This window comes from Lontra canadensis, unplaced genomic scaffold (genome assembly GCF_010015895.1).
Source record: "Lontra canadensis isolate GAN:19392208 unplaced genomic scaffold, GSC_riverotter_1.0 scaffold292, whole genome shotgun sequence".
Lineage (NCBI taxonomy): Eukaryota > Metazoa > Chordata > Mammalia > Carnivora > Mustelidae > Lontra > Lontra canadensis.
Window position 1 is genome coordinate 122,789 of NW_022631286.1, and position 20,123 is coordinate 142,911.

Consider the following 20,123-nt stretch of genomic DNA (forward strand, 5'->3'; position numbering starts at 1 on the left):
TTGAACAAGGAGTGCTATCAGAGAAATGGCCTCACCGACGTGAAGCGGGAGATCCCAATGACGGAAATCCCAGAGGACGAACACCCCCACTGGGCAACCAGATCAGACTGTTATGTCCGACAAGTTAAGAAAATCACAAGTCAGGAAGTCTAGAGAGAACTTTCTCTTCCTCTCTCTGTGCTTCCTAAGACAGGCCTAGTCTCTCTCCTGGACGTACTGAGAAGAAAGGGATCTATGTGTCTGTCCTTAGACCCTTCTCACGGAAGAGGCCTCTCTCACTGGTGGTACTGGGAAATTGACATGTGTACACACAGCCCCGGGTCCTCAAGCAGTAAGGCCTGGTGGTGAAGAACACGGTCTCTGAAGCCGAACCAGAGTCTGAACCACCGTTGGCAAACTACACAACTTACGGAAAGCTCCTGACCTCTCAGTACATTTGTCTCTTCATCTGTAAAACTGCGAAAAACAATGGTACCTACCTCAGAGTAGAAATGCCGCTCAGAAGAGGGCCTAATAGAAACAAGATGTTCGTTCCACGTTAGCTTCTATTATTGTTACTTTTCAGACTCTCACAATAGACCTGCCTCCCACCTTCTCTGTGCTCACACCTCTTCCATGCACCAGGCCTCCTGACTCGGGCTCTGCCCCCAGAGAGGAAAGTCTGAAATAGCCCATTTCGTCTACTTGGACCTGAGGAAGATAGCTGACTTCAAGGCAAAAGGAATTGGAAGGCCCCATTGAGACTGGGAAGCAAGCCACATGCTCCTAGCGAGCTTTACAGGCAAGAAAGTGGACATTTAGATCCCTATTGGGCTAACACCTGTCAGGGTACTCCAACCAGAGTGTGACTAAAGGGTACCTCTAAACCCTCACACTAAACAATGCGTGATACTTGTACCTCATAAGTCATACAAGTCGAGAAATCAAGGGGATAGGAATATTCCTTAAATGGCAAGAAAAAGCAGACAACAAAAAGGAAGCATATATAGTTCAAAGGCAGAAGTATATACACCCTTCCATAGGCACTGACTCTTGCTGGTGAAGAAATGCTCTGTACCAGACAGGGGCACAGGTGTGACACCCATGTATCCTTCTAGAAATGAGAGCAACAGGCTTCCTAAAAATAAACATACAGGGACACAACCACAACGAAAACGGTTTTAAAGTCATCCCTCCAGCTGTTTTACTAAAGAGACACACTGTTTTAAGGATTTGAAAAGCCCTAAGTAGTTACTAACTCAAGGTGGCCCTTGGGGTAAGTCTGCCCCGAGCTCAGTTGCGGGGGTGAGGTGGTGGGGGAGGAAGGGGGCATTCACAGACAAGCACTTACTGCAGAATTCCGCATACTCGGCTGGCAGAAGGAAGGTCTGAGGGAGGATGTGAAAAGCCTTGAATCCGTGTGTGTGCTGCATTCGAATGATGTTTTTGTAGAGTCGGTCTTTCCGGGTTAGTTCATAGGACCTAAAAATCATAAAAGTTTTCCATTTCAGTAAAGTCTGACTCCGAGGCCTTCCTGTGTTACCACATACTACAGAGTTCGTAGTTCAGAGCTGGAACGGGTACCAAGGACAGTATTACATGAGATCGACCACTCCGTCAACCCCAAAGTTTAGTAATCATTTTCATGAACTGGATTTTTTTGTTCAGATTTATTCACTGAGGTATAACTGACCTACAGTAAGATTTGCCCTTTTTAGTATATAATTCTATGAGTTTGAACAAACATATACAATTATTTAATCGCTACTATGAATGGTTCTAGCATCCCAAGAAGTTACCTCCGGTCCCTTAGGAGCCAATCCTTCTGCCACTATTAAATAGTCATCTGTTTCCTGTCCCTTAGTTTTGCCTCTTCCAGAAGGTCAAGTTCATGGAATCATATGTATGTGTCCTTTTGAGACTGGCTCCTTTCCCCGAGACTGACAACGACTGAGATTCATCCCCGCTGTTGCCTGCATAAGGATCTCACTCCTTTTTAGGGCTCAGGAGTAATTCATTGCTCAGAAAGACTGCAGTTTGCTTATTCATTTGCCAGTAGATGGACATATAAGCTCTTTTCAGTTTTTGAAGATTATGAATAAAATCACTAAAAGCATTACGCACAGACTTTTGTAAGAATGTAAGTTTTTGTATGGACATAAATTCCAATCTCTCCAGGAATGAGACTGCCAAGTTCAGTAAAATTGTTTAGTAAATTCTATTAGTTATCTATTGTTGCATTATAAATTATTGCCACAACATTATAGCTCAAAACAATGATAAACATTTTCTATTGGTTTCTGTGGGTTAGGAGTGTTGGGGTAGCAGGCCTGGGTAGTTCTATCCAAGGGTCTCTCATGAGGCTACAGTCAAGACACTGACCAGAGCTGCGGTCATGAGGCTTGACTGGGACTGAAGGACCCACGTGACAAATAGCTCTCTCACCTGGGGCTGGTCATTGACAAGAAGCCTCAGTCCCTTCCCATGTGAATTCTTCTGTAAGGCTTGTCTTTGTAACATGACAGCTGGTTTCTCCCAGATCAGGTGATTCAAGAGGGAAAGGGAACAAGGAAGAAGCTGCAATGTCTTTAATGACAGCCTCAGAAGCAATAGGCTGTCACTTCTGCCATATTCTATCCATTAGAAGGCACAAAGGCTGGCTTACACCCAAGAACAGAGAAATTAAGCTCAACTTTTTGAAGGCCATGTCAAGGAATTTGTGGACATGTTTTAGAACTAACACATGTATGAGTATACATTTAACTTTCTAAGCAACTATGACCCAAAGCGGCTGTACCGTTTTGCATTTCCCACTGGCAAAGTTTCCGCCTTCCATTGCACTGAGTCCTGATCGGCACTTGGTGTTGTCTGTTTTTACTGTTTTGTTTTCAGCCGTTCCAACAGGTAGGCAGAAGTACCTCAAGTGGTTTTAATTCCACTAGTGACTACTGATGTGGAACGTCCTTTCACATCTATCTTCTTCAGTGAAGCATCTGTTCAAATATCTTTAGCCCATTTTGCAAAAAGGAGGGCTGTTTATTATTGAGTTTTGAGAGTTCACTATACACTATGGATACAAATTCCTTATCAGATACGTGTTCTGCAAATATCTTCTCCCAGTCTGTGGCTTATCTTTTCATTTTCTTAACAATGTCTTTCAAAGAGCAGACATTTTAAATCTGGAGGAAATCCAATTTATCCATGTCTTTCTCCTATGGACTGTGCATTTACTGTTATGTCTAAGAAATCTTTATGATTTAAATCCAAGCACATGAAGATTTTCTCCTATGTTTTCTTCTAGAATTTTTTTAGTTTTAGAATCAGATTTAAATCCGATTCTTTTTGCCAAGTGGGTCTTATGAGTATAAAATCTGTTCTAAAACAGAATTCAAATATAAAGAAGCAAAAAAGACTGTTTTAAGCAAAAAAGACTGTTTCTAAGTTTGACTTTTGATAAATATATTCAAATTTTCAAGGTCCACAAACCAAATACATCAAATAAATTCTAGCTTCATTAGCAGCCTGTGACTATTCACTACTAAAAATAATTATGAAACATTTAGGAACACTACATGTTGTATGTTCACTGAATCACAATTCTTTAGTAGTAGAAAAAAAAAATCTAGATTACCCAAATAATGAAAAAATACTAGTACCCCAACTAACAAGTTCTAAACCCAAAGCATTCTGGAAATTTTTACAAAGATATCTAGAGGATTTGACCTTCTGAGAAACATGGCCTGGGCAAAGGTTGGCATACTTGAAAATAGTACCATTCAGGAAAATAAAAGATATGGCTACCTTACCCATATTTAACAGCAATAATTGTCCAACCTTTGCTATAACTACACGGAACTTGCATCATCATTAGTAAAACAAGAATCAAGGGTCTGATATGTTTCTCCTACATAGCGTCCAAGATAGACCTTAATTTTAAACTACAGTGGGCCTACTGGAGTAAAGTCTCAGATCACTACTTTAAGAATCCCACTGACAGGTGCCTGGGTGGCTCAGTTGGCTGGGCAGCTGCCTTCGGCTCAGGTCATGATCCTGGAGTCCTGGGATCGGGTCCCGTGTCGGGCTCCCAGCTCCTCAGGGAGTCTGCTTCTCCCTCTGACCTTCTCCCTTCTCATGTTCTCTCTCACGGTCTCTCTCTCACATAAATAAAATCTTAAAAAAAAAAAAAAAAAAAAGGATCCCACTGACAACCAAATTTACATCCTTAGAAGATGGATATGTAAAAGATAAAATGTTAAAGAAAAGCAGAAAATGACCCCTATAAACTTCAAGCAGCAAATGCCACCTATCAGTGAGTACGTTCTGGAGTTCTACAGCAGCTACTTCAGTTGGCCTCAGCTGGACTCATGAGCTCCACTACCGGCTTCCAGTCACGGTTTCTTCTACTAATTAAAAACCATCTAAGAATCTTTGCTGTAACCACTAAAAACTTACTGTGCCTCTTCCTCCATTCTAATTTTTCACTATGATTTCTAAAATTCAAAGGTAGCTTTGACAAGTCTAGGTATCACAAACCCACTGTCCTCTTCATAAATGCAGAGAAGAGGTCCTTAAATTTCAGGTAAGAATCACCTAGAAAGTGAATTACTAAATTCTGTAACTAGTGAATTACTAAAATTACCATTCCTGGCCCCCAGCTCTCACAATTCTGGAATAAAGCCAAGGATTCTGCATTTTATACAAGTGTCCCAGGTGATTTTGGTACAGATGGTCCACACTATAATGCTGATTTAGTCTGGAATAGTAATTCCTAAAACTTCCCAGATATAGATCACCCTAGTGCTTTTTAAATATATAGCTTTCTAGGTATATATTTACCTGGGAAGATTAAGCACCTAGAAGGCATTTATTTATTTATTTATTTATTTATTTATTTTATTCTGTTCAGTTAGCCAACATATAGTACATCATTAGCCTTTGATGTAGAGATCAATGATTCATTCACTGTGTATAACACCCAATGCTAGTCACAACATGTGGCCTCCTTGATATTCATCACCCAGAAGAAGGTACTTTTTAAATATACACCTTCCCTGGATATGGTGAGTCCCCGAATCTGCAATGGGATCTATGATTATATATTTTTGTGTGTGTGTGATTGTCTATTTTTAAAAAGGATCCTTAGTGATGTTTATCATCAGTTAGAAATAATGAGGAGAGGACAAGAAAAAGGAATACATTTCCTATAGATGCCCAATCCTAGTGGTCTCCAAATCCTTCTGCTTAATGCCCCCTATAAAAATTTTGGGAAACTATGTATCCTTTAGTTGACATCTAAGATTCTTCATCAAAAACTTAAATAGGGGTATCTGGGAAGCTCAGTCAGTTAAGCATCTGCCTTCAGCTCAGGTCATGATTCCAGGGTCCTGGGACCAAGTCCCACACTGAGCTCCTCCCTCTCCCTCTGATACTTCCCCAGCTTGTGCACTCTCTTGCTCACTCTCTCTTTCAAATAAGTAAAATCTTAAAAAAAAAAAAAAAACCAAAAAAAAAAACAACTTAAATTGTCCCAAATGAGCCAATGAATGATAAATATTATTTTAAAATAAAACCCTAATACTACCCTTTTCAGTATATTCAAGGGAACCTAAATAACATCAGGATTCAACAGCTACCATACCTTTTAAAAATATTATCAAAGAGAAAGCTCTTTTCTGTCAGTACATTTTTCACTTTTTAAAATACACTTCTTACTGGAGGTAATATATATGCAGAAAAGTCTACAAATCACAAATGCAAAGCATGATGAATTTTGGTCACCTGTGTGAGCACCCCCAGAAGCCTCCTTCATCCTCCCACCCAGGAATTATCCCCCAATCACTCTTGCTTTTAATTCTCCTATGCCATTTCCCCCAGAGAATGGCTTAGCCTCACAGAACATATTAATGCTTGCAGATCTTTTATATCATAGCATACCTTCTCTACAATAAAATATGCATGTGAATTAATATGCATTATTTTCAAATTCCCTGTAATCATTCGGCTACAAACCACTTACACTAAATTGACTCTCCCTGCAACTACTGTAGTACACGATTCATCAAAACACCATAAATATTATAAATTTTGATTAAAATGCATATTATACCAATGTTTGGGTCTCCATTTTGATAATTATACCACAGTTGTAACTGATGTTAATGTTGGAAGAACAAGGTAAAGCATACTGAGTAACTATATTTTTGCAACTTCTCTAGAAGTCTAAAATTACTTAAAAAGTTAAAAAACTGTATTAAGAAAGAGTTGACAATAACATTAGAAACATTTTAGTGCTCGAATTCCTCTTGCATATGAGTTCAAGCCTTTGGATTGAAAACATGAGAAACAGAGCAGCAGAAGCCACAAAGGACATTGCATTTAGATAATGGATTATATATTTTTTATTATTAAAGATTTTGTTTATTTATTTGACAGAGAGAGAGAGATCACCAGTAGGCAGAGAAGCAGGCAGAGAGAGATGGGGAAGCAGGCTCCCCGCTGAGCAGAGAGCCCGATGCGGGGCTTGATCACAGGACCCCGTGATCATGACCCGAGCTGAAGGCAGAGGCTTTAACCCACTGAGCTACCCAGGTGCCCCCAGATAATGGATTATTAATGTGCTCGAACATGCAAGAATAATACATTCAAGAAGTACTCAAGAGAAGATAGGATTGAATTTATGAATACTGACTGAGCCTAAACTAAGATAGAATTCTTATATACCAACGGGAGTATTTCAGAAACTATTAAAATAAATAATACACTGCTCACATGAATTTGGAATGCAGACTCTAATGTGGGCTATTTCAAGGACTCTTTCAATGCCTATTTAAAACAGATGCATCTGATTGACTTCAATCATCCAGTCACACATTTAGAATACCAAATCCACATCTTCCAGACAGTGAGGAAGAAAATAAAGTTTAAATTACTCTCTGCGAATGAAGCTGAGACATCAAATAAAACTGGAACTTGTTATGAAGACTCAAAACACACATTTATCCCCGATGAAGAAACTATTTGACACTGGCCAGGTACTTAGACACAGTGACGAGATATAAGACAACAGAACTGAAAAATCAAGAAAGAAATTTCATGAGATAAAAATGAGAAAAGCCTATGAACATAACTGAAAATGAGACCTGTTAGCCTAAGTACATAAGAATATTTTGTAGGACATAAGTCCTGGAAATAATATAAAACATAATTACTGACCAAATTAAAAAATTTTGTACTGGATTTCCGTCTCTTCATTAAATGAGATTTGTTTCCTTCTTCTCTATAAGGTCATCTATCTATCTCTCCATGGTTGAGTATGACTGCCAGAATAAGGTAGGGTTTCAGCATCCGTTTATTTATTTATTTTTTTAAAGATTTTATTTATTTATTTGACAGACAGAGATCACAAGTAGGCAGAAAGGCAGGCAGAGAGAAAGGAAGGGAAGCAGGCTCCCCACTGAGCAGAGAGCCCGATGCGGGGCTCGATCCCAGGACCTTGGAATCATGACCTGAGCTGAAGGCAGAGGCTTTCACCCACTGAGCCACCCAGGCTCCCCTTTAGCATCCGTTTTATTCCTATTTTCTTTTTCGCGGATGAAAACACTAAGAAACTCTGGTCACGAAAACAGTAGCTAAGACTTCTACAGTGTTTACTATGTGACAGGCATGCACTGTTTTAAACGTCTTAGATCCTAATAGGTTAAATCCTAATGACAGTTATACAAAGTCTGTCTTTAGCAACATCTTTTTACCAATGAGGAAACTGATGTTCAGAGAGGTCATGTTTGGTGATCACTCAGCAGAGCTGGGATCTAGGCCCAGGTAACTGATTACAGAGCTCATGCTTCTGGCCACCAGGCAGCATTGCCTCCCTAGGCTGCCATTAACAATGTGATTGGAAGGAGTTTTCTACAGCAATGACATTCAATTCTCTGAACTCCTCCCTCGTTCTGTGTCAGAAAGTCACAAGATGATCTATCATTAAAAATTCAAATTAATGGTCTACCAGCTAACAACCTATGTCCTCCTTTAGTTCCATTAAAAGTAAGGAAATGGAAATCACCATCGTGATGGTTTCTGTTGCTTGGTCATTTGTCCTTGTCAGAATTCAATTCAACATCATGTTTTTTTGTACTTTTGTTTAGAATCCTGAAAACTGTCTGCACCCAAGGACAATGTTTGCACCATATGAAGATTCTAACGGGGCCACTGTTAATAAAGGGGAAAACAATAACACTGGAAAAACGAGGTGAGAAGGGAGAACCCATCCATATGAAGGGCTCTCAAGCTGCGTAATTTTAGGAAAGAGAACCTATGGAATTTATAATCCAGAAACAGTTTCCTTCAGAAACATCCATGTCTACATAGTCCAATACATGCTTATGGATGTGAACACCTCAGTTTGATCTGCAGACTGCTGCCCTGTATCACAGACTTCTTTTTTTAAGGACACTAATTATCTCTGCTGGCTACATGCCCAATGTCAGGCGCCTTTAAATGGAGCAAAGTAGCTACAAGAGCATTACCTGGGAAAGTGATTAACCTTTTGTGCTTCAGAGAGTGTGCGAAGTAAGAAGGGCTTCAGGTGAGATCCCGTCCACATTAGGTTATAGTCAGTGCTGCTTGGGTGAACCTGAGGGCAGATAAAAAGATAAAGGAAACATCAGAGATAGCCTCTCTCCAGAAAGAGAGACGGCAAGAAAGGCCATAGAGATTTCTCACCTACAGAGCACAGTGGGTACCCAGTTAGTATATAAGCCTAATAAAATAAAAGCTGAGTATAAAGAACACGGGGACGATCAAGTTTAAAGAATGGGATAGTTGGGCAAATCTCAAATGCAGAAAGTAGAAAAAATGAATCCTTCTAAAGAAGTCTGTTACGTCTCTTAACATTCTTGCATATCAAAGTATGAGAAGAGGGCTCAACCCCACAACTCCCTTCTCAGGGTGTCCTCATATCCCTGCAGATGATGGATATAAAGTACTGATCAGAACTAAAACCTTGTGGTGACAAACCAACTTAGACTATCAGCCATCCATTCATTAATTCCTAAGAATTCATTTGTCAATTATGTACTTGACGCCTATGATGGGATATGTACCATGTTAGGCCCTGGAGATAAAACAACAGGACAGGATATGAACTAGTAACAGAACTTCCTCAAATACTCTATTTCAAACCTCAACCTAAGGTAAGGGGCTAGCAACTAGACTTTTATCAATTTATCGAAATATCTACAGGGTAAGACTATCCAACATTTTTGTCTGTCCCTTTGATATCAATATCCCAATTTTCCCAATTTTGGGGGGGGAATAACATACTACTTAGTTTCAAAAGACTGCCAGTCACACTACCCTCCCCCCTTACAAGGTGTAGATCCATGACCCAAGCTGGACCAGCCATATTATCTCCAGAATGTGATTCTTCAGGGAAGAAGAGCACAAGGACAGTGAAAGGAGTTGAGTCACTTCTGTAGCAGTGCCTTGAGGAGACAGTCCTGATTCCTATTTCCAGATCCCCAGGATTTGTCCTAGGCTCTCTCCTTCCAAAGGCCCACCTTCTCAACCCTTCCTCTGATTCTGCTACCTATGCTGTATATACCTTACCCACAAATCCTTTTTGGTTTAAGTTAGGCAAACTCTGTTTCTGTTGCTTGCAATCAAAGCACCTTAATTAGGTATCAGAGGATCCCTTAGGGGCAAGTCTGTCTCCACCCCAACCCAAAAAATCATAGCAAAATGTTTGGGCTTTTGTTTGTTTAAAAAAGAGAAAGAAGAGAGAGAGAGAGAGAGAAATCTTGTGAAAATGTTTTCCATGTATGTCAAGAAAAACTGACAAAGCCACTCGGAAATCCAGTGCAGGCTCTGCATTATCACTAAGCATAGGTCCCATGAACCTTCTAGAGCTGCCCTCTTAACCGGTAGTCAGGGGGCTAGGATTTTCAGCTTTGGAGCAGATCAGGTGAGATAGTAAAAATGAACTTACCTCATGAAATCCATGGGCTGTCAGAATGCTGCGTACCAGGCGACTATCTGTTCGCACAATTTTGTAAGACAAATGATAACGTTCTAAAGAAAAACAGAGTCAAATTCGGTAACCAGAAAGTTAATTGTAGAGACAAAACTAAACTGTGTGACTTAATTCTTAATTATACTCAAGAATATATACTGCTCCCCTCATGCTATGATGAGTGGGCTGCAGATCATTTTGGACTAAGGGTTCTTAACGTGAGGTTCACTGGGGGTTATAACATCTTCGTTTCCACTGCTAGTCTACATTTTACATGACCTACAGTTATGAATGTAGGCATAAAAGAGAGCAGTGGTAGCAAACTCCTGTGACCCTGCCTCCTACATATACTAGGTGTTTTAATATTATTTTACAGTTGTTACGGTTATCTCACAATATCACTTCTCACAGTATTTAGAAGTTACCGTTAATGAACAGACCTTCCACAAGATCATGTTATTTAATGCACAAATAAAAATGCATATATGTCACAAATTTAGCTTCTAAGAAATATTTTGGTAATTCCATGTCAATACAATTGATTCTGTTTATAATCCTATAGATTTCTTTATACACTTAAAACACATTATTCTGACAACAGACCTACCGGCTTCCCCACCCCTTACACATTTGGTCCACTGCAGAAGAAGGCTAAGAACCCCTGCTCTGGACAGCCCTCTGTGTGCTGTGATGCTGCTTACCAGTGTATCTTAGGCCAGAGATTGCAAACTGGTGATCCAATCTACAGATAGGGTTTGTTAATTTCTCCCTGTGTGTTAACTTCTCAATAAAACTGAATTACCAACCTTTTGAAACTAGAGGGATTTGTGTAAAAATCTAGATTTCTGGGCCCGTCTTGAAAACCCCGGCATTCCTGGGGTAGCTCTCTTTGCCAGGACAAGAGTCAACAGGGAAACACCAGCGCTCTCTTCAGCACAGACTCCGGCACTCTAGTTCAGCACAGTCCCCACCACAGTTTCCTGCCAGGCTCTACAAGCATAGTCACTGCTCCCTAAGACAAAAGTCTGTAATCATGTGAGATTTCTACATATCCCCAAAGACTAACATTTATTCTGGCCCCTTAAAGGCAATATTTCTATGCATCCCTTCAAATTGAGAAAATTAGCCAAAAATTCTACTGAACAAATTTTTTTTTTTTTTTAATGAGGTAATCTCTATGCCCAGTGTGGGGCTCAAACTCATGACCCTGAGAGTCACAGGCTCCACTGGCCAGGTACCCCATGTGCAGAACAACTTTTTTAAAGGACTACATATTGAACACTTTCTGAATGAGAATAATACAGAAACTTATGAACAGGCCTTAGAACAAAATTCAGCCTCTAGAAAGAGACACACACCTTTTCATGAATTTATGTGAAAATCTCCATAAATCCCTGCTGCTACTTGCCCAGCCCTGGCAGGAACACCATGCAAAGCAGACACAGGAAGAAAATAGAATGAAAAGGCCAGACACTCCATACTTCTCATTCTTGTGGCAAACTTCTAAAGCCCAGTTACAGGGTTTCCCCAGTGATTAATCACTATTACGTTGCCTTTGCAATACTATCATAAGAAAAACAGTTTAGAGTCCTCGGTGTTGGTTCCGGCGCAGAGTAGAAGGTAAGAAACAGTGCCCTGCTTAAGAGTTTGTCTTGTGACTCCAAGGTGGGGAGGGAAAGCACAAGACAGGCCTGAGATATCTTGTTCTGCCAAGAAAGAGGAAAAGTGCTCAAAAATGGATATGTCACAAGGATGCCAGTGGCCAAATTTAAGACAATTTCAACACAGATATGAATATGACAGAGATAGACTACAATTCCCTTACCAATGAGTCCACACTGATAAGAAGGTAAGGTTTCCTGGTTTTCTATCACTGCTAAAATAAACTACCACACTTGGCAGCTTAACCAATATGTCTGATATGACTGTCAACAAGGCAAGACTGGGGCTGCACTCTTTTCTATAGGCTCTGGATGGGTCCATTTCTACTCCTTTTTCAGCTTTTAGAGGCTGCCCCCGATCCACGGCTTATAGTTTACTTCCTCTATTTTCAAAGCCAGCAATGGCAGGTCTAGTCCTTCTCATATAGCATCTAGCCTCCTCCTACTTTTTTTTTTTTTTTTTAAGATTTTATTTATTTGACAGAGAGAGAGAGAGCACTTGCGCACTAGCGGCCAGCAGAGGGAGAAGCAGACTCCCCACTGAGCAGGGAGCCCGAAGCAGGACTTGATCCCAGAATCCTGGGATCATGACCTGAGCCAAAGGCAGACGCTTAACTGATGAGCCACCCACTGAGGTGCCCTGCCTCCTCTTACTTAAAGGGCCCTTGTAATTAAGGTCAGCTGATTAGCAACCTTAATTCCACCTACAACCTCAATTTTCCATTGCCATGTCGGGTTCTGGGGACTAGAAGGTAGAGATCTTTGGAAGGACCATTATTCTGCCTCCCATGGAAGGGAAAGCTCTTCTTTACAGAAAATCCAGCTAATAAATACAAAAGGAAAGAAAGAGAAAATCAGCATTTTACAAAAACCATAAGAGGAAGTAGTTCAGACCAAAACCAATGGATACCCATGGGTGAGAGACTATTGGGAAAGAGGATATCCATGCATCTCAAAACATCACTCCAGAGAATGCTTGTAACAAAGAAGAAAGGCACCCTTCCAATGAGCCAACCTGGTGAACAATATCTCAACCAAATGATGAAATCTGCCATCACCAGTAATACAGTACAATGACATCACATCCTTCCTAATGTGATACACTGAGGAGGACACAACTGCACTAAGTGATAGTCTTACAAAATTTTTAAACCTGAGTCTAAACACACAGAAACAATCAGACATTCTCAAACTTAAGGACATCTGCAAAGCAGCTAGTTGGGAAATCTCTAAACATGTCAATGCCATGAAAGGCACGCACACACACACACACGCCCCAAGTCTGGGGGATTAGAAGAGAAATATGAAAACTAAATATAATCTTTGATTTAGTCCTGGATTCTGGAAAAATAATAACAGCTATAAAGATCAAAAGGGGGACAAATGGGGTAATGCGCATAAGCACTGTATGCCAGAGTATCTCACCAATGGCGGATTTCCTGAGCGTCACCGTGGTACTGTGGTTATGCGCAGGGTGCACCTGAGCTTAGGGACACACTGCTGAATAAGGTGTTAAATTATGAAGTATCTGAACTAATTCTCAAATGGTTCAGAGAGAGACAAGAAATATGACAGAACATTACCAGGTGGTGAGCGTATGGCAACAGTATACACACATTCAATGAATGTACTATCCTTACAGCTTGTCTAAGGGTTTTTAATCTTTTTAGAGTGAATGTTTAGAAAGTGAAAGGAAATCAGGACTCTTCATCATGATAACCACGACCACTGACATCTCCATTTCTGCACATGCAAAAGCCAAAAGCATCATCCGTGCTGGAGACCAGAAGTGTACCTGATTCCACGCCTGCTCAGCAATGCTCACCTCGCAGTGCCAGGCCATAGGGAAGGGAGTCACTAAGGCAAGCAGAAAATCAGAGAATGATTATCCAGGGACTGGGGAAGAAAGGGAGATGATAAGAGAAACAATATATCTCTGGAGTGGAACTGCCAAGAGCTCAAATCCTGGCTCTACCACTTCCTGCCTGTAATTGTGAATAAGTTATTTCTCTATGGTCAATTTCCCCCCTTCTCAAATGGGGTTGATAATAAAGGTACTTACCTCATGGGGTAGGAGTAAGCACTGCATCAATAACCAAGCGTAAAACTTTTAGAACATTTGTTGCTGTGTAGTAAAAATTTTTTTTTTAATTTAAATTAGCCAACATATCATACATCATTAGTCTCAGGTATAGTGTTCAACGATTCATCAGTTAGTTGCATGTAACACCCAGCGCTCATAGTAAAAATTTTTTTTAAACAGTAAAAATCATCTTAAAAAAGTAAATATGTGGTAAAAGAGCCATAATATATAGTGTCATGCATAAATTATGCATTTTACATAGCAATTTTAAAAATAAAAATGCTATTAATACTTTTTCTCCTGCTTTTCCTAACATAGAAGAAAAATGCAATTATCACTGCACTCAATGACCCAAGCAAGCAGTGATCAACTACTTCTAATCCATACCAACTAGCTATAACCCAACTCTGATACCCTGTGCATGTTTCAAAAGGGGAGTGCAAGAAAACCAGGGTGGAATGACATAAGGCAAGTGTGATTGCTGGGGATTTTAATGCACATTCATGTTCTGTGTCCAGCAATGCTGATAACCAGTTATAAACTAGTGACCCAAGGCCCAAATCTAGCCTGCAGACATGGTTTGTTCATTCTTTGTGGTGTTTTAAATTTAAAACCGAATTAGTCACTAATCTTTTAAAATTGAAAGAATTCATATAAAAATCTCGATTTCTGGGCTTCACTTGAAAGACCTGGCAACCCTGGGCTCTGCTCCCACGGCAAGAGTTAAATGGAGGCTTTGCGACTATAAACTGAGTGGTCCCACTGCCCAAGAAATAACCACCTTATCCATATTTCCTTCCATATAAAAACAAGAAGCAGGGCATGGAACTGTCTTGTTAGCAAACTGCCAAACATCTGCTATCTGAGCCTCCGGACACACTCTGCATCGATTCCAGGAGATTACAGAATTTCCTCCTCTCCAACCACTCCCATGTGCATCAGAAGGCAACCTAAAGCACCAAGACTCCTGGCAAATTCCAGGACCAGCAGCAGCAGGGTGAACTAAAACAAGGAACCAATAATCTGTCAGCACAGAAGCACCTAGGGAGTGATGAATGCCCTAAGAGGTCTGGACAAAAATAACCTGGGAAACTAGAATGAAGATAAAACAGAATTTTCTTTTCTTTTTTTTTTTTTTAACTTTTAGAATATAAGAATAACCCTTCTAATGACAAGAGAGTATAGCTTTGCCTGTGTCAGAAAATGAGGTCTAGACCTGCACTGTTCAAGATGGTAGTTGAGAGCCACATATAATTACTGAGCACCTGGAAGGTAAGTAGTGTGGGGCACCTGAGTGGCTCAGTCAGTTCAGAGTCTGACTCTTGACTTTGGCTCAGATCATAATCTCAAGGTTGTCAGATCAGCCTCACATGGGGCTCAGTGCTAGGTGTGGAGCCTCCCTGAGATTTTCCCTCTGTCCCTCCCTCGCTGCCTCCCTTTCTCTCTTTCTCTAAAAAAAAAAAAGAAAAAGAAAAAAGTAGAAGAAGAAATGTAACTAGTGTAACCAAGGAACTGAATTTTAAATTTTATTTAACTTTGTTAATTTAAATTTAAATGTGAAAACGGACACTTAATTCAGTTATTGGAAAACTTGTTTGGAACAACCTGAACATAAGAATTTACTTTTTCATCTATAATGTTTATAAAGTCTAAATACTGATAAAAACTTCTGATGAAAATTTTGTACCACACTGAGATTGTATACTTACAGTGTAAAATATACACTAGAAGTCAAATATCTTTTTTTAAAGATTTTATTTATTTATGTGAGAGAGACAGCAAGAATGAGAGCATTGGGGGAAAAGGGCAGAGGGAGAAGACAAGCAGGCTCCCCACTGAGCAGGGAGCTCTGTGTGGGGCTCAATTCAGGATTCCGGAATCATGACCTGAGCCAAAGGCAGATACTTAACTGACTGAACCAACCAGGAGCCCCTAAATGTCAAACATCTTAATGAAATTTTCTATACTGAGTAAATGTGGAAGTGACACTTTGGATTAAATAAAATATATTATTAATACTAATTTTACTTATTGCTCTTTTTTTCTTTTTTAGACTTTATATATTTGTCAGAGCACAAGCAAGGGGAGCGGCAGGCAGAGGGAGAAGCAGGCTTCCTGCTGAGCAAGGAGCCCGATGTAGAACTTGATCCCAGGATCATGACCTGAGCTGAAGGCAGACGCTTAACCAACTGAGCCACCCAGGCGCCCCTATTTCTCTTTACATTTTTTAATAAGGCCACTGGAAAACTTGTATATACCTAGCTTATATCATATTTCTATTGGACAGTGCTAGCCTACACAAATGCAAACTTATGCAATTGACACATTCAGAAGCAAATTATAAAAAGATGTTTCTTTCTAGGAACAGATTACCTTAAACTGAAAATATCTCTCTTGCCTCTAAAATGCAATCTCGTTTACATGTTCAAAGTATACGCAATTTTGAAAAAAACCATGGAGCTAAGTAAGGAAAAAAATCTATTTCTGGAATATTTCCCAAATAAAGTATACGAAATCATACTGTACCAAAAATATTAAAAGTAAATTCAATGGAACATTTAGCAGGTAACAGAAAAAACAAGGCTGGCATCTAACACTCTAAGATCAGCAGAAGGTACCTAATGCCCCAGAAACACTTCTCAAGGGGATTTAAACACAGGATTATGATCTGAGCAGATCTATGTCAGCTATTTAAGAGAGGAGGGGAAAAAAAAAAAGACCCAGAGTATTTAACAATTCAGAAATCTGAGGCAGTAACTAGAAATACTCATTCTAAGTTGTTCTTTTCAGGGGTGCTTGTGTGGCTCAGTTGGTGAAGTGTCTGATTCCAGCTCAGGTCATGATCTCTGGTTCCTAGGACACAGCCCCACGTCAGGCTCTGTGCTCAGTGGGGAGTCTGCTGAAGATTTCTCTCTCTCTCTTTCCCTCTGCCCCTGCCTCTTGTTTTCACTCTCTCTTCTTCTCTCTCTAAAGTAAATAAATCTTTTTTAAAAATTGTTCTTTTCATAAAGGAGGTTTAGAAAATCATGAAACCACAAAGAATGGGAAAGATACAGAAAATCTGAAAACAAAGTTTGAAAAAAAAGTACAGTGGCTTTTTCTTTAATCACAAGATTGTGTCAAGGGAAAGAAAAAGACATTTAAGTTCTAAAAACACAGGAATTGCTTGAAAAACTAGATGACAACACTGATGAATACTGATTTCCAATAAATGCTAGCTATTCTAAAAAAGAAGGGCCTGTTTATTGCCACAGAATACAGAGATTCATTTACGTGAAAAGCAGACTAAAACATGTATGTTTGGGGGAGATTATTTACTTCTGTTGTTTTACCTACCTTTGATGTTTGACTCCAATCATATTGAGAGGGAGTTTCTTTGCAATGTTAGCAAAATCATCAGTTCCTCCAAATTCAGAAAATATGAGTGAACCTATCCCTTTAAGTGGTAACCTAGCAACTTGCTAAAGGGATTAGAACAGGACCCTTTGGGGAGGGAGGGCTCAAATCCCAGAAGCAGGTGTTCACTGTCCTCTGAACTCCTGGCTTATTGTGGGGCAAGAACAGACTTTAAAGTCATATCAAAGTAGAACAGATCCTATTCAACAAGTAAATAGCACAAATTGTGAGCGCCTACTATGTGCCAAATATTGAATGATCTCATTAATTCTTCATAAACAATGCCTATAAGGTAGCTATTATCTCCACCTAACTAATACTAAAACAGGTTGAGAGAGTTTAAGTGATTTGCCCCAGACTTACAGCTAGTAAATGCCAAAGCGGGATTTGAACCAGTGACTGACAACCCATGTAAGACTCTTTCCACTGTATCACACAACAGTTCTGATCCAGTTCTGACAGTGTTCAGAGTTCTGTAACCTCTGAAGACAGCTACAGGCTAACCCCAGAATTCAGAGCACTGCTTAATATCAAAGAGGAGTAGAGATAAATGAAATTGAGAATAGAACAATAGAGAAAATAAGCAAAAGTAAACGTTGTCTCTTTAAAATTATCAAAATTGACAAACCTTTAGACTAAGAAAAAAAGGGGAAAGATTCAAATGACTAAAATCAGAAGTGAATGGGGACATTACAACTGATCTTACAGAAATAAAAAGGATTACAAAAGAATACTATGAAGGGGTGCCTGGGTGGCTCAGTGGGTTAAAGCCTCTGCCTTCGGCTCAGGTCATGATCTCAGGGTCCTGGGATCAAGCCCCGCATTGGGCTCTCTGCTCAGCAGGAAGCCTGCTTCCTCCTCTCTCTCTGCCTGCCTCTCTGCCTACTTGTGATTTCTGTTTGTCAAATAAATAAATAAAATCTTTAAAAAAAAAAAAGAATACTATGAAAAAAAACAAATAAAAAGATACTAAGAATAACTGTATGCCAACAAATTAGATAAACACAAAAACTAAAAACACACAAACTACCAAAACTGCATCAATACAAAATATAAAATATGAATAGACACATAGCAAGTAGAGTTTGAATCAGTAATCAAAAACCTCCCAATAAAGAAAAGCCCAGACTATATGGATTCACTGGTGAATTCTATCAAACAGTTAAAAAATCAACACCAATCCTTCTCAAGTTCTTCCAAAGAAGAGGAGGGAACACATTATATGGCCAGCATTACTCTGATACCAAATCCAGATAGCTATCACAAGAAAACTACAGATCAAAATCCCTTATGAGTACAGATGCAAATATCCTCAACAAAATAACAGCAAACCAAATCAAGCAGCATATTTAAAGGATTATACCATGACCAAGTGGGATTTATCTCAGGAATGTATGTATGGTTCAACATACAAAAGTCAATCAATGTAATACGCCACCTTAATAGAACGAAGAAAAAAAAAATCTAAATTAATGCAGAGAAAGCATTTAACAAAATCCAATACCCCTGCATGATAAAAAAAAAAAAAAACAACAACAACAACAACAACAACAACAAATAAAGGAATAGAAGGAAAATTCCTGAACATGATAAAGGGCATTCATGAAAATCCATAGCTAATATATTGAACGGTGAAAGACTGAAAGCTTTCCCCCTCAGATCAAAAACAAGAAAGAGAAAGATACCCACTTTTACAATGTCTATTTGACATTGTACTTGAAATTCTAGCCAGAGCAATTAGGCAAGAAAAAGAAACAAAAGACATCCAGGTTGGAAAGGAAGAAGTAAAATCTCTATGTGCAGATGACATGATCTTATATACAGACAATGCTAAAGAATACACACACACACACACACACACACACAGAGCTAATAAATGAGTTCAGCGAGGTTTCAGAATCCAAGATCAACTTATAAAAATCGGTTGTACTTATGCACACTGGCAATGAACAATCCCAAATGGAACTGAAAAAATAATTCCATTTATGATAGCATCAAAGAGAATAAAATATTTAGGAATAAAGTTAACCAAGGAACTCTAAAACTTGTACACTGAAAACATTGCTAAAGAAATTAAAGATGACCTAAATAAATGACAAGACATCCCATGTTTACAGACTAGAAGACTTCATACGAAGATGGCAATATGCTCCCCATCACAATCCCAACAGCCTTTTTGCACAAATGGAAAAGCTGATCTTAAAATTAATACGGAATTGCAAGGGATCCTGAATAACCCAAAAAATCTTGAAAAAGGAGAATAAAGTTAAAGTACTCACACAACCCAATTTTAAAATTTAGTACAAAGACAAAGTAATCAAAACAATGTGGCACTGGCATAAAGTTAAGATAAATGGAATATTAAGAGTCTAGAAATAAACCCATACATCCATAGTCAGCTGATTTCCAATGACAGTGCCGAGACTATTCAATAGGGAAAGAACAGTCTCTGCAACTAATCACAGTGGGACAAATGGATATTCACATGCAAAAGATGAAGGTGGACCCTTGTTTCATACTATATAGGAAAATTAACTCAAAATGGATCAAAGACCATTTAGCTCCAAATGTAAGCACTTAAACTATAAAACTCTTAGCAGAAAGCATAGGGATTATAACCTTGGATTAGGCAATGGTTCCCTTAGATGTGACACCAAAAGCATAAGCAACAAAAGAAAAAATAGATAAACTGCACGTCATCAAAATGAAAAACTTTTGCTCATGAGAGAACACTATCAAGATATAAAAAGACATATCGCTTCTTGGCCTTTTGGCTAAGATCATATGTAGTATCTGTTCTTATCAGTTTAATATCTGATAAGTCCTCTGTCCAAGGACAATATATTAAATGGATTTTTGGAGCCAAGAGATGGAATAGGAGCTTGCTGGGTCCACTCCACGGAACAACCTGGTATTGCAGTACTTCAGGAATGGTGCATCCCCACCAAATTGGAAAAAAAAAAAAGAAAAAGAAAGAGAGATAAAAAGACAAACCAGA

General features: G+C 39.2%; 1 protein-coding gene and 1 non-coding gene across 13 annotated transcripts in view; one reads left to right on the top strand and one right to left on the bottom strand.

The window, feature by feature from the left end:
- Positions 1 to 20,123, bottom strand: part of LOC116862662 (tubulin polyglutamylase TTLL5) — a 144,955-nt gene that overhangs the window by 115,963 nt on the left and 8,869 nt on the right. For all 12 annotated transcript variants that reach the window (XM_032850023.1, XM_032850024.1, XM_032850019.1 and 9 more), the window contains exons 4-6: positions 9,962 to 10,044; positions 8,502 to 8,608; positions 1,331 to 1,461 (exon numbers count right to left, since the gene is read on the bottom strand). In XM_032850023.1, coding sequence (XP_032705914.1) covers positions 1,331 to 1,461; positions 8,502 to 8,608; positions 9,962 to 10,044 — 321 coding nt within the window. The remainder of the gene's footprint in view (positions 1 to 1,330; positions 1,462 to 8,501; positions 8,609 to 9,961; positions 10,045 to 20,123) is intronic.
- On the top strand, positions 19,880 to 20,069 carry LOC116862666. Its single transcript, XR_004381675.1, has one exon. It is a non-coding gene; the product is annotated as a U2 spliceosomal RNA (small nuclear RNA).